The 23,391-nt window shown below is 43.7% G+C and overlaps 1 protein-coding gene across 1 annotated transcript; it reads right to left on the bottom strand.

The window, feature by feature from the left end:
- Window positions 1–1,291: 1,291 nt before the first annotated feature.
- Window positions 1,292–5,631, bottom strand: Tmem86a (transmembrane protein 86A). The gene is made up of 3 exons (XM_076844258.2): window positions 5,475–5,631; window positions 3,148–3,412; window positions 1,292–2,801 (listed from the first exon to the last, which is right to left on the bottom strand). Exons 1-3 carry the CDS (start codon window positions 5,493–5,495, stop codon window positions 2,365–2,367), a joined length of 723 nt encoding a protein of 240 aa, XP_076700373.1. The 5' UTR covers window positions 5,496–5,631; the 3' UTR covers window positions 1,292–2,364.
- Between the last annotated feature and the right edge of the window lie 17,760 nt (window positions 5,632–23,391).

Raw genomic sequence — 23,391 nt, 5'->3', positions numbered from 1 at the left:
TGAAGACTTCATCCTTTTCTGCATCCTGCTCAATCCCATTTCTTTACACACAATAGGTCTGTGTTCAACACTCTGAGGTTTGAAAGGATCAGGACTTTGCCTCTTTGGTGCCCAGGGGTCCCACTATTAAAGCTATAAGGTTTAAAGCTATCATCCAGTTTCAAATATTTTACAGCAGAATCCTTCCTTAAAAGAAAAAAATCTTTTAAGTTACTGCACTTGAAATTAGGGTCATTGAGCCTTCTTCCTCTCCTTATTCCTTCCTATTCTCCACCAGGGATCTCGTAGAACCCTAGTTTGGCTGGGCATGTAGCATACACTTATAATTCTAGATTCTTGGGAGGCTGAGATAGGAGGATCATAAGTTCCAAGCCAGCTTTGGCAATTTAGTGAAACCTTGTCTCAAAATAAAATAGAAAAAGGACTGGAGATGTATCTCAGTGGTAGAGTGTCCTTGGGTTCAACCCTAGTACCATGCAGGCAGGGGAAGAAATCCTTAGTTTGAGGCTCAGTAGTAGAGTTCATGCTTAGTATGCACGAGACCCTAGATTCAATCCCCAGCACCACAAAAACAAAAAACAAAATCCATGAAACCCTAGTTTGAAATATCATTGATTCACCCAACACCTATGAGACTTGAGTGTTCTATATCACATTCCCACAAATGTGTTCTACCAATGGCATATTCACCACCATCCAAGGCTTTCCTTTCTACTTCAGGGTTAGGGCATTACCTGTTAAAATGCAAATGCCCCTGGAGTAGTAGGACATGTTAAACTGACAGGGCTTTATGTCTAAAGTATGAATCAGCCAATCTATTCCCATTCCTCCCAGCTGTTCAAAGACTTCAAGCCTAAAGTCCCAGAAGAAGGAAATACTTGAAGGGAAATCTGGATCATCTGGAGCAGGCAGCAGGTCTGTGATGGAGAGGGGAGGAGGCAGGAAGCAGTAGAGGACATTGGGTAACTAAAGGTCACCAATATTGCTGGGCACCTGTGCATAGGGAAATTGCATCAAGGACAAATTTGGACAATGGCAAACACTACCCTCCCCCGTCCTCCTAAACTACCTCTCCTCATGCACACATGTGACCAGAGAAGGGAGACCCACTCCAACTAGCACAGTGTCAGCAGAACCAGAGAGCCTGGCTGGCGCCAAGATGCCCTGGCCAAGACTTTGACCCAGGCTGTGAGGACAGCCAGGGCCCCTGGCACCATGCCCCCACCCACTCTCCAGGACAGGCACGTGCATGCTACACAGGCAGACAAACAGGGAAGCCAGTGGCCCTTGATTTATTTATTTATTTAATTAATTTATTTATTTATTTATTTATTTTCATTTGGACAGTAGAGGATGGAGTTGCCTCATCCTTCCTTCCCTTGCATTGAATGTGCCTTGGGTCTTAAGACCCCAGAATGTCATTGGAGCCCAGTGTAGGAGGGACAGGGAGGAAAGCACTGAATGGGTATGTTGGGAGGAAAGGTGCCAGGCTCAGCACCCTTCAGTGGCTCCCTGAGGCCCTCTCCCTATGAGATTTTACAGACAGCAGGCAGAGACATATGGCAGAAAAACACACAGACTAGCTAGGAGACAGACTACACATATACACCACACACACACACAGCCTGGCCCTTTCCTTTGGCATGGTTTTTACCTTAGCCCTGGGAACAGGAACTAAGGGTGGTGGTATGGGGCCTGAGCTCTGGGCTGGCCTGTGAGTGAGATGGGATCAATTTTCATCCTTGATATCCACAGGCTCCCAGACCAAGGAAATTCCTCTCCTGCCTACCCTTCACCTCCATAGTCACACTTAAAGATTGAGATTGTTCAAGTAACAAGGATAGACAAGGGGAAGGGAGATTCCATCTTCATCCAATCTTCCCAACTATGGGCCTATTGAAAGGACTTCAAGCCCTGACCTTGGGTCATCTCAACACAGATTTCTCCCCTCTTTCCCTAGACTATACAGAACAGAAAAGTTGGGAGTGGATTCGTCCAGCATTGCCACTTGTTCTAGGCATAAGAGATGAAGTCACACTCTTTCACCTAGTAGGGGAAGGGGCGGGTCAAGAAGCTGAGCACCATTACCCTTCAGGAGGTCTTTGACAGTCCTGATGGGGTAGAGGTGGGGTGATGTATTCTGGCTCCAGAAAGGAAGCTGCTTCTCTGAGTACTCGGCACTATCCTGAACCTCTAGCTTTGCTAGGGAGAACCTTCTCCTGCTTACCCCTTCAAACTTGTCAATTCCCAAGTGATACCGACTGCCCAGGCTGGCACTGCAGCCATCCTGATCCAGCTCCTGTAGGTTCTTTCCAGGGTCTGGACCCCAGCCCTAGGAGAGGGAGGTGAGCAGATCCTGGTCCCTCAGTTGGCCTTGTTCAGTCTATAGTCTTCCACTGGCTCCCGGCTCTCCACAGCTGACAGGGCAATGAGCATCTGAGCAGCATAGTAGGTGGACATGATGACTGCCCGAGAGTATGGCACAGGAAAGCAGAACTGGTTCAGTGCAAGGGTCATGTCTGAGACGATAAAGAGCAGTGCACCACTGCCTGCTGCCAGCTCAGTCCAGCGCCAGGCTGCCCCAGCCAGCTGCAGTCCTGCCATAGCTCGCCAGCCCATGAAGCTGATAAGGGCCACATAGACGCCCACCAGGTAGGTGAAGGCACCTGAAAGCCCTGGATAGAGGAGGGCATAGCACAGGCCTGACAGCACTCCCATCACCAGGCCTGTCCGGAGAGCCAGTGGCCGCATGCCAAAGGCTGAGGCGTAGAGCATGTGAGTCACAGCAAACATCAGCAGACCTGGGAGTAAGAGGGGATAAGGGATGCTGAAGGCAAGCTTAGTAATTAATGAGTATTGGGGGGAGTAATCCAACAGATTTTCTATGGAAGTAACAAGTGTAGGAAGATCCACAAAGGTAATGATCACCCCTACACACACACTCCCCTAAAGAACTTCAGAACTGATCACTAGAGTTCACCTAGTGATCAGGCAGTCCTCCAACAGGGGACCCCACACCACAGAAACCCTCTAACTCCCCCATTCAAAAGCTCCCTTTTCTAAATCCGTGCCAACCCCAGGACCCTCTTTCCCCCAGCCCCAGGATCCCCCCCCACCCCACCCCCAGCAGTTACTATGACCACTAACCGTGCACAAAGTAGCCCTGGTCTTGCCAGATGAGGAAGGCATCACCTAGGGCAGAGAAGACGAGCCCCACAAAGATGAGGATGGCGCTGGGGTGGGTCAGCAGGAATCCAAGGCCATGGGCCAGAAGGAAGAGCCAGAGGCAGAAGATAGGCAGGCACTTGATGAGGGCACTGACCCACGACGGGCTGGATGAGGGTAGCCAGAGCACAAAATATACACAGGTGGCCTTGAAGAAAGGCACCAGTTTGGGTCCCTCGCTCTTCACCTGGAGGATATAGGACAAAGGCAGCACTCAGAGCTTTGGAGTTCAGAAGCTCATAATGGGGCTCAGAGTCAGTACCTTCAACCCAGATATCCACCCTAGAGACAGGCCTATGACCCCCCCATCCCACCCCAAACAGGGAAGGGTGATATACAGAAACCCAGTCTGGCCTGCCCCAACCCCCAGCAGAGTCTAAACAACCCATCATCACCCTGAGGCTCCATTTATTAGGAGGGGAAAGGGCTCCATTTGACTACTCTTGGCTCTGGGTCTGGGCCAAAAGCAAGCAGTCTTTAAGAAAGTGTCCCCTTCTGCAACCCAACATGCCTCCTCCTTCTGGTCCCCTTCCTTTTCCTCCCTGGGACCCCTTTAGCCTCTCACCTTCCAGCATCAGCACTACCCCAGCTATCTGGAATTGGAATGAAATCAGTAGGAAACAGACACCCAGACTGGCCAACTCAAGATCCTCAATAATGAGGCCAGGACACAGGCTTAGGGTCTGGCAACACAAGGAATGTGGGAGGGTAGGCAGTGACAACCTCCTCCCACTCCAACTCCTCTTCCTTTTTGGCCGGTCTACTCCTCATTCTCCACTCTATCTGCCTTAGACTAAAGGTACTAAGGATGCTAGGGAAACAGACTCATTCGTTGGAAATAAGAAAAATGTCCCTGAAAGACCAAGATTTCAAGTATCAGGGGAAGGAAGGTGCATGTCTGTCAGTCTTGTTTCCCAGAGAACAAGTGCAACTCAACTACACCAGAAATAAGCAGGAAGGGGGGGGTAGGATGGGGGTTCTTTTCCCAGCTTCTGATCTGGAGCCAGCAAACAGACTGGGAGATGGAGAACTGAGAGGAGGAAGTTAGAGCAGCTGACTTGGTCTCAGCCGGATTAGGGGGGAGGGTGGCAAAAGAAAGAAAGGTTGTACCCAATGGCTGCAAGGACAGACCAAGCTGGAGGAGGGGACTGCTACAGATATTTTGCATCTGGGTGCCCTCAAGCTACATTCCTTGGGCTGCTAGTTCAGGGTCTTGGAGGGTGATCTGTAGAAGCTGAGGTTCCCTGTGCACTCACATTCTGCTAAATTGATTGTGTCTCTGGCTAGGTGAGCTGTCCAACACAGGGCTTTGGGGAGACACTCAAGACTCCTATACCACCAGTTACCTGGGTATGGATCAGATGTGATAAAGGGGACTAGGAAGAAGCAAATGTGTGGTACAGGGTCTAACTAAGCCTGCTCTTTCTCTGCCAGAGGTGAAAGCAGGGAGTAAAGATGAGTTCCTCTACCCCCTGGAAATTTCCTTATCAAGGCTGGTAGGGATAAGGGCATGGCCAGAGGAGGAGACTGGAAGGGATGGTCAGCTTCACAACATCCACTTGTCGGCCTTTCAGAGCATTAACTGTCCTTTCCATCCTCCTCCCCTAGTCCCATATTTTCTGAGAAACTGGCATTAGGTGGGAAGACCAGTACTAGATACAGAAGGGTGGGGAAACACAAAAAAGGTTCAAGTTGAGAAAGTCTGAAAAGGAGGCGATGTCAAGAGAGAATGACCCATCTTCCCTAGCACATTATCAGGATTGCTTAGATTCAGGGGCGTCCTCTCCTGCGCCCCGGACTTGTTTATAACGTGAGGACGAGGAGACGACCAACTTGGGACAGGATTCCCCAGCGGTCCCAGTCGCCCTCCGCTCCGCCCTCTCCCACGCCTTCCTGTGGTCCTCCTACGCAGAACCCGTAGGCCCTGGGCAGTCCTCTCCCTCTCCCAGGCCGCGACCCCGTCGACCCGCGCCAGACACACACAGGTCAACAAAGTCACGCTTCCAAGTCACGTGCCCAGTGTTTTCCTCCCTCCCGCAAGCGGGCGGGAGGTTGGGGGGCGCTCGGAGGGCGGGCACAGCTGGTCTGGGGAGCATAGGGCCGTGACAACGCCCGTCTCACGCTGCGGGAAGCCGGCCGCAGCGCGACCCCTGTCCCGCCTCACCCCAAAACAGCTTGGCCTGCGGCAGCCCGGTCATCAGGCCAATGGGCTCTGGCCACACGGGACACTGGCTGGCTCGTTCACTCACCACAGTGAACGGGGACACCATGGCGACCGCGGCTGGCACCCGCTCCGGGTTACAGCGGCCAGGTCACACCCGCGGCCAGGTGAGCAGGAGACGACGTAACAAAGCCTGGAGGTGAACGACAATCCCTCCCGCGCGCCGGGAGCTCCGAGTTCTATCTGCGAACCCCGCAACGTCACCACAGACACCGCCAATCAGCGGGCCGAAGTGCAGTGTGGGCGGGGCGCTGCTGGAGATGCCGGCCAGGCCCTCCCCGCTTCTGCCTGGAGAAATGAGGTTTCTCACTTGGAGGCCCAGGCCCCGCCCCCATCCCCGCCCCCGAACTCAAGCCTGGGCATCCCGGACGTTGAGGTTGACCCCCTCCCCCCCCAATGCCTGGGTGAGGACAGAGCTTGGCTCTGCCCTGGAGACATTTTCTCATAACCCAGGAACAAAAGGCAATGAAAGGCAGACTCTCTGCAGCCTTTAAACTTGCAGTCCCTGTAGACACAACTGCAATTAGATACAACTCTGAGTACAGATACATCCAAATGGACACACAGTGGTCAGCAGACATAACCTTCAACATGAGAAGAGAATATATATAAGTACACAGAAGCCATAGACCCATAATTGTAACATATACACAAGCACATACAGAATCACAATTACACTGAAAAAGTATAGACACAAAACCATCAACTGTGGATTGACCCTACCACAATCAACCCCCATCCCTTTTTAAAATTTTATTTATTTATTTATTTACTTACTTACTTACTTACTTACTTTGGTCTGGTACTAGGTTTGAAGCCAGGGGCGCTTTGCCACTGAGCTACATCCCCAGCCGTTTTTAAAGTTTTTTGTTGTTTTATTTTAAGATGAGATCTTGTTAATTGGCTGAGGCTGGACCTCTATCCTTTACCACAAAAACAGACAAACATAGGCAAGCAGCAGCCCATAGACCCATAATTCTAACACAGAAACAGTCATACTCAATTGCCCTTAGACACACACCTCTCACAACTCAGACAACTGTAACACATACACACACAAAAAAAAAAAAAAAAACAGGAATGACACTCAGAATTGAGCACACTTAAGAATTCAGAATTCAGAGCCGTGCAAACTAAATTGGCCAGAAATACAAACTAAGTGAATTTAGTGTTGACATTACGTAGACCAAAGTTACAGAAGCACATCTGGAACTATATGAGTTCAGACTCATGGGCAGACTGGTAGGTAATTAAATGGACTGAAATCTAGTTCCAGTTTTGATTGCCCTGTGATTTGATGAATCTCTTCTCTCTGACCTTGACTTACTCATCTGTGAGATAAGTGAATGACCTCTAAGCTTCTGCCCAATTTCACCTGACATGTGTAGGATGGGGAAAGGAAAGGGTTGCTGGTTTCAGAAAATTTAAATCCAGCAGACTTGCTGCAGTAGAGGGGCAGAAGCTGGGTTTCTGACTTTGGGAACTGGGGAGAAAAGAATGACCAGACCTAGTTAGCAGTCATCAGGAGTATCATCCTGGAATGGTGACATGGAAGCCCTCCTGCTGGAACTCAGCCTGTACTGTCCCAGGAGAGTTGCATAGACTGAAATCTCCTGTGAGCCCCTTCCACAATAGGTCTTGTCCTTTGTTTTCTGGGCCCCACCCACCTTTTACTAAGCCTGTGCTATTGACCTGACATCCACTCAAAGAAGAAATACCCCTCTGCTAGTGACAAAATTGACAACTAGAGTCATGCTGGGAGTGGTGGTCCATACCTGTAATCCTAGCAACTCAGCAGGCTAAGGCAGGAGGATTTCAAGTTCAAGACCAGCCTGGACAACTTAGGCCCTGCCTCAAATTCCTTTTTCTTTCTTTCTTTTTTTTTTTTTTTTTTTTTTAATTTTGTGGCACTGAGGGTTGAACCCAGGGTCACTTTACCACTAAGCTACTTCCCCAACCCTTTTTATTTTTTTATTTTGAGACAAGAGTTTTGCTAAATTGCCAAGGCTGGCCTTGTACTTGCAATCCTTCTGCCTGCTCATCCCAAGTTGCAGAATTATAGGTGTATGCTACCATGCTGGGGAAATAGCTCAGTGAAAGAGTACCATGATACAATCTCCAATGCCACAATAAAATAAAATAGCCAGAGATTCAGAACCTGATGCAATTAAGTGTGTGAGTCAAGACTTGTCACAGACAGGATGGGAAGCAGCCACCCACAGCCATTGGCTCCTCCCCTACAGGCACTTCCACCACAGAACCCTGTGGTCAATGAACTCTGCCTGCTCTGTTTTCTGCTTTCTCTGTTGTCAGGGGCTGTGAGAAGACCCACCTTACCAAAATGGGGGACTAGAATTGCTGTCTGTCTGTCTGGCGTATTCTCTCTCTCTCTCTCTCTCTCTCTCTCTCTCTCTCTCTCTTTCACACAACACACACACACACACACATACACACACACACACCTACAAAATGTGCTGCTTGTAAATAACACTGGACTGAGAGAAATACTGTATTTAATACTGTATTTATCCCTCCTTTTCTGTGACTTACTAGTTGTATAATTACCATGCCATCTTTGAAGTCTCAGTTCCCTCATCAAGAAAATGGAGGACTTATACAAGAAGATAGGTGCAAACATTCCAGTTTTCCTGTTCCACCCTCCAATGTCACTTAAGGGATAGTTCTCAAACCAAGAATAGCCAAGGCAGGGTATTTTTCATTTCTATAAACCTTCATTTACCTAATTATAAAAATTGAGACAGTTGGACTGGGAGTATAGCTAAGTGGTAGAGTGCTTGCCCAGCATGGAAGAGGCCATGGGTTCCATTTCCAGCACTGAAAAAGAAAACAGGAAGAAAGAGAAAGAAGGTGGACTTTACCAGTGATTCACAAGCAGGGCCTATAAAAATTCCTTGGGAAGTTTTTAAAATATAAATGTCCTTGTCCCACCCTAGACCTACTAATTCATAGATTTTAATAAGTTTGCATACACAAATACTTAAATATACAAAATATGAGATCTATCATAGGGTTTGACTCAGTACTTGATTACCCAATAGGCAAACTAACCATATATTTGTGTCACTCACAAAGCCGAGACATCTTCCCTCTATGCTGGTTATTCTTCATTTGTACTCTCACCAAGATCCATTCTTGGTCTTTCAAGATCTACCAGGCTCTTTTATTCTAATCCTAACATCCTGCCCTGGGAGTCCAAGTTCTATAGGATATATTACCATGGTTCACTAGGGGTCTGGCTTCTAATGGAGTTCAGCTAATGAGAGTCAGAGACCAGTCTGAGCATGGGAGGAGAACAGATAAAGTCTGCTGAACCAATCTGAGAAACTGGCAGTTCTAGAAGCTGTGCTCCTCCATTGTTAGCTCCAGGCTCCCTTCCTGAACCTGCAGGCCCAGGGTGGTGTCCTGAGCTAGTTATGTCATTAACATAGACTGAACATGTATGTGTCTTTACGCAATGTCTGAACTTACTGAATAACAATAAATTCACAGGCTATACCACTTTCAACAGTGGCAGCTCACTGAGTACCTGTGGGTCACCTGATAGTCCTAAACTGGGCAATCACAATTTTTTATTTTGTTGTTGTGGTTGTTTTGTTTTGTCTTGTTTGAGACAGGGTCTTGCTAAGTTGCTGAGACTGGCCTCAAATTTGCCATTCTCCTGCCTCAACCTCCCAAGTTGCTGGGATTATAGGCTTGGGCCACCATGCCCTTTTATTCTAATCCTAACTACAAATATCTAAAACACTCAAGTTTCACATTACACTTTGCACAATGATATATGTGTGTGTGTGTGTGTGTGTGTGTGTGTGTTACAGAATGGCTAAGAAAGGGTTAAGGCAGCCACAGAGATTCATGAGGCTAAACTGAGAGCAAAGCCAGAGATCAGATATAAATGCAAAATATCACTGAAAGTGGTTAGATAAGATTACAAATGAGCCAAAGATCTTGTTCAGAGCACAGAGCTGTCAAAGTACAGGAACTTACTCTAGGTCAGAGTGTCAGCTTTTTATGTCAGCTTGGAATGGGCCTATGCAGGTTGTCATGGGCTGGAGAAACCATGCTGTGCTAAAGCCCCTGGACAGAGGATAAAACATTAATTGCTATAGAAATTTTAAGGGCAAGGCTCATGACAAATGACCAGATGACAGGGTCAGTGTGCCTCCTTTTATGGACCCCAGTTGAGAGAGTCACTTCATTCAGTGGTTGGGTGTGTTCCATAAGCTCATGGACCTGGTTTTTCTGAAATGAGTTTGATAAGCCTGTGCATCCATATGTTTCTGATTAATTCAGTAAGTTCACAGGTGGTCATTTTTATTTGCATGATTAATTTATTTGTCTCTTAGGTTGTGGTAGGCTGATGGTGGTTGTTAACTTGGTGGTTGTAGATGTAGAGTCATTCTACCTCAGCACTTGTACACAAAATGGAATAACTCATGGCAAACCACTGCCAGCTTGAAAACTGCTGTTTGATTCTTTGTAGAATAACCCAGAGCACGGTTACTGCTCTCTGCAGTGGCAGGGCCTCTTCATCCATAACTGATTTTTTTTTTTTTAACCCTGTCCACATCTGTGCAGATAATCATTAAATTCTATTCAGGTAAATTCTTGAGATGCTAGCACTCTGATTGATACAGGACCAACAAACCACTAGCCCATTCCAAAAAGAAAGAGCTTTTCCTAATTTTATACATTTGGGTAAGATTTTATTTGTTCTAAAAATCAATTTTATTTACTATTCAGTGTTTTTATTTTGAATTGCATATTTCAGAGGCAGAGAGTAGAATAGAGCTGGCTGAAAATTGGCAATCCTTCCTTTCTTTTTATTAATTTTTTTTATTTTTTTAACTACATGACAGCAGTGGAAAACATTACAATTCTTATTACACATATAGGGCACATTTTTTCATAAATCTGAATAAAGGTATGTTCACGCCAATTTATGCCTTTATACATGTACTTTGTTGTTGTTGTTGTTGCATTACAATTCTTAATACACATATATACCACAATTTTTGTATCTCTGTTTGTATAAAGTATATTGACACCCAATTCAAGTCTTCATACATGTACTTTGTATAATGATGTCCATCACATTCCACCATCCTTGCTAATCCCCTGCCCCCTCCCTTTCCCTCCCACCTGCAATCCTTCCTTTCTGTACCCCAAATGACTTATTAGCATGGTCTTTTTCATGCAGCTTTGAATTGTCTCTGTATTTGTTTGTGTCTTCTGTAAGAATTGAGCCCTTTCACTCATTCATCCATCCAACAAAATATTTACTATGCATCTAATAGGTGTGTGAAATGCTGGAGTTGAAAATATTGAGTAAAATACAGACTGTCCTCATGGAGCTCACAGTTCACACAGACAGGAAGGTAAACAAGTGATGCAGTATGGCAACTGAAATAGTTCAGGTATGAAGATATGTCACAGGTGACATCAAAAAGATATCAGGAACATTCATTGCACCTGTCACAGTTGAGGAAGCTGGGGCTAAATCTAGAAGGATGAGTTGGTCTTAATTAAGCAGACACCAAGGTTATGACATTGGCAGAGGAAATTGGATGTGGACATAAAAGCAACCGAGAGCTGGGTGTTATGGTGCATGCCTATAACTCCAGTGACCCAAAGGCTGAGGCAGGAGAATTGCAAGTTTAAGGCCAGCCTCAGCAAATTAGCGAGGCTCTAAGCAACTTAGTGAAAACCTTTCTCAAAATTAAAAAAAAAAAAAAATGGTGAGGGGTGGGCTGGGGATGCAACTCAGGAATAAATCACCCCTTGGTTCAATCCCCAGTATCAATACTAATACTGATACTAATTCTAATGGCATAAGAGAGACTGAGTTCAGAGAAGTGCCTGTAGTACTTGGATGAGCAGAAGAGTCAAAATGGAAAGACTACAGAAGTAAGCATGAGCCAGGTCAGGAAGGCCCTTGAATGTTCTACTAAGGAAATTGGACTTGACCTTGGCCAATTATCTTCTGTTCCTTAGTTCTCTCGTTTGTTCTGATTCTCATATACCAGAAACATGGACAATGCACAGAAGAATAATCAACCATCATTCTGGACTTGCCCTGCATCCTCCTGTGGGGCTTTCTCAGTGGCCACCTCCATCTCTGACCTCTATTGTTTTGCCTCAGGATAATTTCTCCTCACTTAGATTGCCCCATATGAGACTGTAATCCACCTCTAAACTGTTTGCCTTTTTCCAGACTGGCTGCCAGAGATCTCAGCTAATTTCTCTGTGTCTGTTCCCCCCTCAGAGCACTTCTAAGCAACTCTCAGAATCCCTATCACTAGAAATATGGGGAGGCAATTAGAAATGTTGAGGGTGTCACAAGGTTAGTTTTGGTAGCCGTGTGTGTGTATGGGGGTGGGGGTGAGTTGATGAGTTGTTAAAAAGCGAGCTGAATATGTGTTAGCCAAGTGCAGGTGTTTGGGAGGAGATAGATACAGATCTATACCTCTGTCCCGTAAGTGAAGACCGGTGTAGACTTAGAAGTCATAGACATACTACTGAAAGCTCTGTGGATGTGATTAACCATGAAATGGTCTTGAGGGAGTAGAGAAGGACCAGACCAATTCCTGGGGCAGTGGGGTGAGGGGGCAACGGCACTCAAGGGAATGGTAGAAAAAAGAGAACAAGTGGAACAAATACACAGGTAAAAGATATGTTGACAGGAAACCCTCATCATTATACAAAATACATGTATGAAGATGTGAATTTGGTGTCAACATACCTTATATATAATCAGAGATATGATAAATTATTGTATAATGGTGTATTAAAATTATAATGCAAAAAAAATAATTAATTTAAAAAATATATATATGTTGACAGCCTAGAAATGTAGCTCAGTGGTAAAGTGCTCCCCTAGCATGTATGAGGCCCTAGGTTTGATCCCTGGTACTACGCCCATGCACACATGTACTCATATACAAAAGATATGCTGAGGAGGTATCTATTACACCCACATGTACCCAAACTCCAAGTACACTAACAGGGAAAGAAACAGACATATTCATAGACGTACACATTCATGCAAATGTTTTGTGGGTTTTGGCTTTGTTTGTAGTACTGAGGATCAAACCCAGTGGTGCTCTACAACTGAGCTACAACCCCAGACCTTTTTATTTTTTATTTTTTCATTTGAGACAGGGTCCAAGGTACTGAGGTTGCCCTCATACTTACTGTCCTCCTGCAACCTCCCCACCAGTTGTAATTATAGCATGCACCACTGGGCCCAGCTGATCTGTGGTTTTTTGTGATTTGGTTTCTTCCTTCCAAACAGGTGACAGCTAGTGATTCTGCTTCTCTTCTGTGGTGAACCAGAAGCTTTGCAGACAGAGAACCATGACCCGTTATCATTCTTAACCCTATGCTCCATGGTCTGTGTGAGGTTTCACACCCCAAACCCCAACCTAGGGCATTCCCTACAGGCCCCTTCTGCCCTTTCTTCTTCCAGGAACCAACCTAGGAATACCAAATGCTAGTGTCACCCATTCTCTGAAGACAACCATTCCAGAATGCCTTTGTCATGCTGGAGTCCATTTGGGTCAGGGAAATGAGCCCTGGAGTAGCCAATATGACGCATGATGCAGGGTGGGTTCCTGGAAGCAGTTATGGACAAAAGATGTTAGCAGAATCCACCTTTCCAGATCTGTAGTGAGGGCTAATTTTTCATGCTGTCCTGAGATAACATGCAGGAAGGGCAGGATCCATGAGGACATTATGGATTTTTTGATTAGACTGTGGGTTTTGGGCCAGACACCCCAGGGCTTAAAGTCCAGGCTTTTCATCTACTGTGTACCCTTAGCAAATTATTTAACTTCTCTGACTCTCAGTTTCCTTTTATATAAAATACAAAACCTGGCAAGGGTGGTCTGAAGGGGAGTTTGTTAATGCTGTACCACATCCAGCACAGTCCTTCACCCCGAGATGCTTACTCTCCCCACCCACCCCCCCTTTTTTTTTTGGATAGATTGACAAGGGGCATTGTCAGGCCTTGAGGCACCAGTCGATTTTTCTAACTATAAATTTGCTCAACTAAGGCTCTCTTAATGAGATTCATTACCAGGAATGAGCCAGAAGGGATTCCTTTCACTGTAGTATGTGGGATTTGATGACCTTCAATACCCGAGCTTCCAGAGTCCCAGGCTCCGAAAAATCTTTTTGGTTTTTGGGTTTTGTGGCATTTTTTTTTTTTTTTGTCTGTTTGTTTTGTTTTTTGTTTTTTGGAACCAGGGATTGAACCCAGGGGCACTCTACCACTGAGCCATATCCCCAGCCTTTTTTCGTATTTCATTTAGAGACAGGATCTCACTGAGTGACTTAGGGCCTAATTGCTGAGGCTGGCTTTGAACTTGCAATCCTCTTATGTCAGCCTCCCAAGCTGCTGGGATTACAGGCATGTGCCACCACACCTGACCCCAAGTGTTTTTATTAAGTCCTTGTGTTGTGGTCATCCAAGTTCAGCTTTCTCATCACCCTTAGTTCCCATAGTTACACAACCCGCATTCACACCCTAAGTTCCCTCACATGCACCTTTGGGTTGCTCCTTCCTCAGTGTTGGAAAGTTAGTAGGAGGAAATAGAAACAAAAAGGGAGAAGTGTCAGGCAGTTAGACAAGAGAGAGAGAGAGAGAAAAAAAAAAAAAAACTCAAGGATTTCACTCACCAAGCCCCCCAGGACCCTGAATTAATTTACCCAGGAACTTCTGATTCAAGGGCTTTAGGGTGGGGCCCTAACATCTGTATTTTTTTTAAATGTTTTCTCCTCAATCTCAGTGCCTAAGGGCCAATTTTGGTGCAGACCTCCCTAAGTCTTCCTCTTGGAGACCCATCTCCCCAGACAGCAGATGATCTGCCCTGCTCAGACCCCTTTTCTACAAGCAGATGAACCTCACTGGTGATGGGAGTGAAGGTTGCACATGTTAGGCAAATGATCTGCCACTAAATACACCCCCTAGTCCCTAGCATTTATTACACTTTTACAATGGGGCTAGACTTGTCTGGGACATAGATATGAACAAAGCAGACCTTCTCTGCAGGGTGTGGTACAGCACACCGGTAATCCCAGCTACTCAGGAGGCTGAAGCAGGATAAATCACAAATTCAAGGCCAGCCTGGGCAATTTAGTAAATTCCTGCTTCAAATTTTAAAATAAAGGTGTGGGGGAAGTGTTTGGGATGTAGCCCAGTGGCCGAGTGCTACTGGGTTCAATTGCCAGTACTAAAAACAACAACAACAACAACAAAAAAAAAAAAACCAAAGTTTCTTTGTCCTCATGGAGTTCACAGTCTAGCTGGAGAAGCCAACACAATGATGTTCCTCTCCCCAGTTCTCCCAGGACCAAAAAAAAACTGGACAGGAGCATCAAGGCCTAGCTGGGTTTTTGAGAAGATTGCTCTCATGCACCAGAAGTGGAGAATATAACAGTGAAGCTGAGGCACCCGGTACAAAGGTCTCTTGTTTATTTTACCTCTGCCCTCTCCAAATTCTTTCCTATTCCAGCTCGGCTTCCTGCCTCCCATCCGGAGAAGCGCAAACTTTGGGAGCATGTGGTAATCATGTACTACGATAAGGTTTAGACTGGAAATGAGAAGTGACTGGAATTGTGACCACACTCCTCTTCTTGTTCCCAACCCTCATGGCTCCCAGGATATGAAGAAGAGGAAAGACAGTTGTTGAGTTGGAAGCACAAAGCAGTTCAATTCCCCTCCCTCCCCAGAACTGAACATTTGATCCATTCTTCTTATTACTACACCACAAAACACCCAGTACCTGCAACTAGCTTCTGAACCTCCCCTGTATATGGACGTATTATGAGTGATCTCCATTTGCTCCAGGGCAAGCCAGCTTAGGAAACAGGCTCACAGAGTTGAAGAGTTTTTGTTGTTTTTTTTTTTTTTTTTTTTTTTAATAGTCTGCATGTGGGCTGGAGATGTGGCTCAAGCAGTAGCACGCTCGCCTGGCATGCGTGCGGCCCAGGTTCGATCCTCAGCACCACATACAAACAAAGATGTTGTGTCCGCTGAATACTAAAAAATAAATACTAAAAAACTTCTCTCTCTCTCTCTCTCTCTTTAAAAAAAAAAAAAAAAAAAGTCTGCATGTGCTGGAATTAACAGAACCAGTCAAATTATAAAAACACTTGGACACTGAACTGGTATTGCTTATTTCTTTTTTTTTTTTTAACTTTTGCTAAGTAAGGAATTTAAAAAGGAAGCAAACTATCAACTTACCACCATTGCTTCATAAAAGATATTTTAACTCTAGAAATGAAGAAAATAGAGTCCTTTCTGTTATGAAAGTTCAGTCCTTGTCCCCAGTGCCAATCCAGTAATGAGGACACTGTTTTAAGCAAAAAGAAAAAGAAGTTTTATTGCTTTGCTTTGCTTTGCTTTGCTTTGCTTTGCTTTGCTTTGCTTTGCTTTGCTAGCAGAGGAAAAACACAGGGCACTCCTGCCTAGAGGCTGTGATTCTCCCCATCACAGGGAACAGCGTTTCTTTTAAAGAGGGGATTGATTCAGAGAAATCCCATTTCCCTGAGATTAGGGAGGAGAAGATCAGGGAGGAGAAGTTCAGGGAGAAGTTGCAAAAAATAAAGAACATGTCAGTTTTAGACCAACAAAGATATAGTCAAAGCATAAAGTGAACCACTGTTACACTTTTCTTCCTTCCTGAAAAAAAAAAAAAAAAGAAAGAAAGAAAGAAAAGAAATGAAGAAAATAATCACAGAATTGAGGTCAATTCTTTAAATAGACTTTACTGAAAAGAATTGAATTTCCTTTTCTCATTTCTCCCAGGCCTGGTGAAACCATTATCAGGGACAGCACCTGTTTTGGGGTGGGCATAAGAGGCATTCCTTGTGACAAGTGTGAGGAAGCAGCCTGGTCATGGAAACAACCTCAGAGGCCAGAAGTTTCTGGTTAGATCTAGCACCAACAATTTCTCCCAGGCAAGTGACAATCTTTCTGAGCCTCGGTTTCTTTTGAAATGGAGAGATGAGTAGTCCCCTCCAACAGTTTTCATGGGAACTAAATGAAAGAAGTATGTAAGGCACCTAAATATAAGGCACCTGAAATAGTATTTAATAAATAGTATCTTCCTTCTTTTATTTTTTTTCAAATTTGTTCTTTTTAGAATGACATGTAGTTACGCTCTACATGACAGTAGAATGTAACTTCCTTCTTTTAAAGAAACTGAACTTCAGAGTGGGTTACTATCTATCTGCCTGGAATGACTTAAGTGTGGTCTTTTCTGGGGCTTCTCAATGTTCACAAACATTGTGACCTTCTCAGTGTGCACAAACCGTGAAGTAGCATCATAATCACCTGGGAAGCTTGGTAAGCATATGGATGACCAGACTTTACCCAGGAGTTCTGATTCAAGGGCTTTAGGGTGGGGCCCTAACATCCGTATTTTAACAAGCTCCCCCAAGTGATTCATATGCACATGGAACTTTGAGAAACTCTGTATTATATAACTCACTGCCCCATTCATCCAGTAAGCATGTGCCTGGTGCTAAGCAGACACAAAGAACAAAACATAATTTTTGAAATACCAATGCCTAGCACAGAGCCTGGCACATAATGGCACTTATTAAATGGTTATAAAATAAGTCTTCAAAGGGGTGCATCTTATGAGGGAGACAAAAGTAAGAATCAATCAATAAATTGGCACCAAGGAAAAAAATATCCAAAGGGAATTAATGCTGCCTGCAGAGGAAGATGGCAGAAAAGGCTTCCTAGGGGAGGGGGCATATGATAGCTTAAAGAGTAGCGTTTGCCTACCAGAGTAGTAGATTTTGCAAAGATTTTAAAGTTGTGTCAAAGAAGGGATATGAGAGTCTAGATTTTAAGATACCAGGAAGAATGGTAGGAAAAGAAGCAGGAAGAGGTATGTGGATTTGAGGACTAGATTGTGATGAACTTGCCCTGCTAAGGAGTTTCAACTTTGTGATGAAGTCCATAGGGAACCAGTGAGGTTTTCAAATAGGGAGTGAACAGATTTTCATGTAGAGATATCACTGTTAGTGGAGGCCTAGGCCAAGGCCTGACTCTGGGGCCCAATATATCAGGTCTGGCTACTTGCCCCCAAAATCAAAAAGAAATAGTAAAAGGAAAAAAGAAGTAGCTTTAATCAGTGTAGCTACAATAGGAGGACAGAGGGAATCCTTGGCTTTAGCCCTGACTTTGAGGGGCTAAAAATGACTTTGAGGTTTTACATAAAGGAAAATGAGGGTAAGGGTTGAGGGTTCGCAAAGCTGAAGGGTTTGCACAGCTGCCCACGCAGGCAACTTTGATCAGGTGTGGTCTGTCCATCATTATCTCAGAATTGGTCAGGCAGGGCCTTGAAGATAAGAAAGTTGCTGTTGCCTGGAGGTAGTTTCCACTTATCACAAGATATTTATCATTAGACCTGTTCCTGAAACCCTAGATGACTCTAAGCAAAAGAGACAGATGCAAAATAGAAGCAGAGATGCCAAGTTTTTAATCCTGCTTTTAGTTGCACCAATAGACATTTGCAGGTGAAAAGTGAAGAGTCTAAATCCATGTTACAACTAGCAGTGACCTGTGTGGACAGTGGGGTGACAGGGTCCATACTGAAGGAAAGGAGAATCATCAGGGAAGGATACAGAAAATAATAGCCCCCAAGAAAAGCGGAATGACAGCCTCCAGGGAGGAGGGAGGACAATGGATCCTGGGAGAGAGAAGGTAAACGTTAGGCCCTGGGCTCTGGGCTTTCATCCTTTCCCAGTAACACTGAGTCCTGGAGGGGAAGGCAAACAAATAGGCTCTGGGCTCTGGATTTTTATCCCAGTAACAAATTCAGTTTCAAACTTTCACAACTCTTTCCCTGAGTTACAAGTTGAGTTTTTACACCTGTTTTTCTGAGTTAGATTTTTAACCTGCACAACTAGTTTCCTGTCTCCCCACCTGGCACATCCCAAGTCTCAAGTGATTAAATCACACTAAACATTCTGCTATGATTAACTCTCATTAAAACCTATAAAATACAGACCCCTTTTGTAACCGGTTGCCATTTTCTCCCCTGAAAATGTGCCGTTCCTCCACTGCTTGATAGACAGCTTGTTGATTCGAGGTCTGCTCCCATTTGGGGGTATTTTTGCTTACAATCAGGAAGTTGTTACACTAGCCCAGAGAATACTGGAGATGATCCAAGCTGGAGTAATGGCAGTAGAATGTGGAGAAACCAAATCTAAAAATTTTTAAGTATTTCCTTCCAGTGAAGCTTAAAAGACTTACATGCCTTCGCAAAAGAGGCCAAATTATTTTATTGATTATTCGAAGCTGAAGTCATTTTATTACCACTGTTTACCGGTGACGAGTCCTTGCTTCCCTGAAGTATAACACCAGAGAAGCACGATGAGGCAAATGTCAAGTAGAAGGCTTTATTAAAGGACAGCAGAAAAGACTTCTCCCTGGAGGAAGAAGGGGACCCAAAAGGTGGTGAAAGGAAAGTGACCACAACACTCTGAGCGACCAAGAGATCTTTTTGCAGCAGTGCAACACAGGAGAAAAGAGAGAGAGAGAGAGAGAGAGAGAGGGGGGGGGGGGGAGCATGCATGCAAGGGAGACAGATCAAGAGAGAGAGACAGAGCAAGAGAGCAAGAGAGCAAGAGAGAGAGGGGCCCAGCAGGAGGGAGTTTTTATAGCCCAAATCTAATGGGGCCTCTGGGTCTGCAAGCTGCCTTGTTGGCACAAGGGGGGTTGAGTGTTCAGCCTTGAGTGGGGGTTGAATGTTCAGCTTTGACACAAACAGGTGATAAAGGACCAGACAGAGTGGGGTTTGAGTGCGTGGGCCATCCTGCAGCTAACATTTGTTCAGCCTGCCCTGCAGATAACATAGTTCAGCCTGTTCGGCACCTAACAGGTGGAATCCATGGAAGGGCGAGTCTTCCCTCTTTTATAGCTAAGGTCTTCTTCCAGCTTTCCCACACTCCTGTCCTTTGTTTCCCTTTATCTTGCAGTGATAGAATGCAGGTGGTAAGGCCCAAAAGGTGGGAGATAGGTGAGCTGAAGAAGTAATTTGGGCAGGAAGGGCCTGGGGCCGCTTTTGATTAGCACTTCCCTATTGCTGGGAGCTGTTTCATTAATAGTTCCTTAGGATGGGTTCCAGGCCTTGGAGACATTAACATTTCACTTTCCCCAAGTGCTGCTCTGCTTTCCTGGACTCCATTCTTGGTAAAGGCCTCCCTTTTCTTTATCTTATTGGATATTAGACCTGATTTACCTAACTATACTAACTACCTTATCTGTAAATCTGGCTTCAATTTGAGAAATTTTAAGTGCAAGAAAGGCCATTTGATCCGTGTTTCCCTATACAGCAAGACATAAAAAAATACTTTCAGAAGGATTGTCCTCACATACCAATGCTGAAAATGGTCTTGTTCATCAAAGACTGGTAAGTGAGGCTGCAGTGAACCTGAATAAACCAACTCTCTGGAGGAACCTTTATCTGCCACTAGCTTCTACATCCATCCTCCCCACCCAAAAGTCTCTTATTAACGTTCATGAATTTATCAGTCCTAATGATATCCATTTTTCCTGTCATTTATTCACAAATTTGTTGTTCTTTAAGTAGCATAAAAGCAGGCTGGGGTTGTGGCTCAGTGATAGAGCCCTCACCTAGCATGTGGAAGGCCCTGGGTTCGATGGTCACCACCACATCAAAATAAATAAGTAGAATAAGGGTATTGTGTCCAACTACAAGTGAAAAATAAATATTTTTTAAAAGAAGCATAAAAGCATCACGTTTTGTTCATTTCTTCAGACTTCACTCATTTGTGAAGATCCTATGTACGTGTAAAATTAACAAAATGTGCATTCTTTTCTCTTGTTAATCAGCTCTTGTATAAATTGTGTTCCTTGATGTAGCCAAAGATCTCACATAAGACCTAAAGTCTGAGCATTGTAGTGCTCACCTATAATCCCAGCAGCTCAGGAAGCTGAGGCAGGGAGATCACATGTTCAAAGCCAACCTCAACAACTTAATGAGGCTGTTTAGTGAGACCCTGTCTCAAAATAAATAAAAAGGGCTGGGGATGTAACTTAGTGGTTAAGCACTCCCTGGGTTCAATCCCTGGTACAAAACAAATTAATAAATAAATAAGAGCTGAGGAGGGCAGGAGCAAACCCTCTCCTACACTAAACTTGGGATTCTCTCATCCCTGTGTGGCCCTTTTAAAGGTCTAGGGTGAACCAAACCTAGGCAACTTAGGCAAAAAAATTCTTTAATTTTTTATTTTAAAGGGGCTGAGAATATAGCTCAGGGGTAGAGTACTTGCCTAGCATGCACAAGGCTCTGAGTTCAATCCCCAGTACCACACAAACAAAACAAAAATTAGGGTAAAAATTTTGTCAATAAAGAGCTATTAATATTGATTGTGACCATAACACATAATCATCATAAAAACTTCAGAAACTGTAGAAAAGTATAAATAATATAATAGGAACTCCCTATAATATCCAGAGATAATCAATGGGATGTTATAGTATATTTATTTGCTTCTAATTCTTTTGCATGTGTATTTCAGGTTTTTTTTTTTTTTTTTTGAGAGAATTTTTATTATTTATTTTTTAGTTTTTCAGAGGACACAACATCTTTATTTGTATGTGGTGCTGAAGATCAAACCCAAGCCGTAGGTATGCCAGGCAAGCACGCTACCACTTGAGCCACATCTCCAGCCCCTATTTCAGGTTTTAAAATGTAAATTTATCATAAGTTATTTAATCTTCCCATATTTTTGGATATGTAAGTTGTTTTCCTACTATTAAAATACTATAATGAGCATCAACTTCATAAATCTTTGTACATATTTTTTACTATTTGTTAGACCAGGACGCAAGAAAAGACCACTGACTCCAATTAAAATAAAATTAAAGCAAGCTTATTATTTCTACCGGCCGGGCTGCCTCTCCCTCCCCAAACAGCGGGAACAAGACAGCACCCCAGCTTTCCTGCAGCCCAGCTTTATAGCCCAGAATGTTACACAAAGGGGGGTTACAGATAACAGAACTCTGACAAGCATCACACTAATGGTAGTTTACATTTTTTGCTGGCCCCAACATCAGAATTTATGAGGACCTTTAGAGCCTCAGAGAGGGTCGTTGTCTGGCCAGGGAAGGCCAATATTTATGAGGTGTCACTAAGTTTAAGAGAGGGCTGCTATCTGGTCAGAGAGCCAGGCATGGGTGAGTTCAAGGCACGGGCAGGCATTCCAAGCAGGTTCAGAATTTGCAGCAATGTATAGTAAAGCCAAAATTATCTTTTCATGGTTTTGTGGTGAGATGCCCAATTTTAAGAAAAGATCAGGTTGGGTCTATCATATTTTCATAGGATAGATTCTTAGAAGTAGAGTGCTTAAACCAAAGGAAATTATTATATTTATTATTCACAAATTGCTCTCCAGATAAATTGCCTAATTACTCTCAGCTTCTGCAACAGTTATGAAGAACCTTAATTCATCTGATAAGTAACTCTGTAAGCCCTTTACTTAAGCAGTATGTGACAATTATGTTTCTGTTTCAATTAATATTCTATAGTTTTGTACTTCCTATATTAATAATAGCAAATATGTTCTTTTTTTCTTTTTTATTTTTAGGTGGACACAATATCTTTATTTTATTTTTATGTGATTCTGAGAATTGAACCCAGTGCCTCACGCATGCTAGGCGAGCACGCTACCACTTGAGCCACATCCCCAGCCCAGCAAATATTTTCTAGTGTTTTCTATATGCCAGAGACACTGTGATGGGTGCTTTACCTATAATTTCTCTTGTAATTCTCACAATATGAATAGGGACTATTATTATCTTCATTTTATAGATGAGGAACTTGAGGCTTAAAAAGGCAGGCTGAAAGACTTGCCCTAGGTCAAATATGAGGAAATGGAAAATTATAAAGCCCAAATAACTCATTAATCAGCTTTTGTCAGAAATAATATCTGAAGCCAGAGACCACAAGCCTTAATTCCCCACTTAATGAGGAATCTTGAAAAGAAAACTGTTGATATTGTTACTTATCAGCTAGTCATTACATCTTGGACAATATTGAAAAGAATGGAGAATATTTACATATCAGTTACCACTAAATTTGTGTTAAATCTATTTTTATTCTATATCCTATAGTTATAAAGTTGAGTTTTTGTTCAGGACTAAATGTATCTCACCAAAATTCATATGTTGAAGCCCTAATCCCCAATGTGATAGTATTAGGAAATGATGCTTTGGGGAGATAGTTAGGACAAATCAAGTCATAAGGGTAGAAAACCTATTATGGAACCACTGACCTTATAAGTAAAGAAAAATATACCAGAGCTGCTTCTCTCTGCCATGTGAAGGAACAAGAAGGCAGCTATCTGCAAGCCAGAAAGGAGGCCCTCACCAGAAACCAATCATGGTGGCGCCTCGGTCCCTGGTCTCAGACTTACAGTTCCCAGAAATTTGAAAAAAAAAAAAAAAAAAAAAATATATATATATATATATATATATATATATATATATATATATATATATATATCTGTTATTTGTTTAAGCCACAGAGTCTATAGTATTTTGTCATGGAAACTAAGACTGTTTCTAAGTTTGTTTACTAGGAATGGCAAAGGACTTACCTGTATGTCAGGTTTCCTTAAGAATCTGAATTTAGCCATAAGTTATAATTAACTTCCTATGAGTTCTCTGACTTCATTAAGTCACTGTACTAGTGATGTCACTAGTTTTTGGACAGCACCAAACCACTGCCTTTAATATTTACTTTCGAGACACGTATATCAATTTGCTCTTTTCCACATGTCATCTCAATTTATAATTATGAACATAAACGTGAGATTACAAATCCCGTAAGAGATGAGATTGTGCTTGTTTCTGGTCAACACTGTACTGCTAGTATTTAATA

The sequence above is a fragment of the Callospermophilus lateralis genome, chromosome 2 (genome assembly GCF_048772815.1).
Source record: "Callospermophilus lateralis isolate mCalLat2 chromosome 2, mCalLat2.hap1, whole genome shotgun sequence".
NCBI lineage: Eukaryota > Metazoa > Chordata > Mammalia > Rodentia > Sciuridae > Callospermophilus > Callospermophilus lateralis.
This window is presented reverse-complemented; position numbering and strand designations above follow the sequence as displayed.

What these genes read in the sequence shown, in the direction of transcription:
- Tmem86a (XM_076844258.2), bottom strand. Translation starts at nt 5,495, where the DNA reads ATGGTGTCCCCGTTCACTGTG. An exon ending in TGGTGTCCCCGTTCACTGTG is followed by an intron (nt 3,413 to 5,474) that starts GTGAGTGAACGA and finishes TATATCCTCCAG; the next exon opens with GTGAAGAGCGAGGGACCCAA. An exon ending in CCAGGGCTACTTTGTGCACG is followed by an intron (nt 2,802 to 3,147) that starts GTTAGTGGTCAT and finishes TCTTACTCCCAG; the next exon opens with GTCTGCTGATGTTTGCTGTG.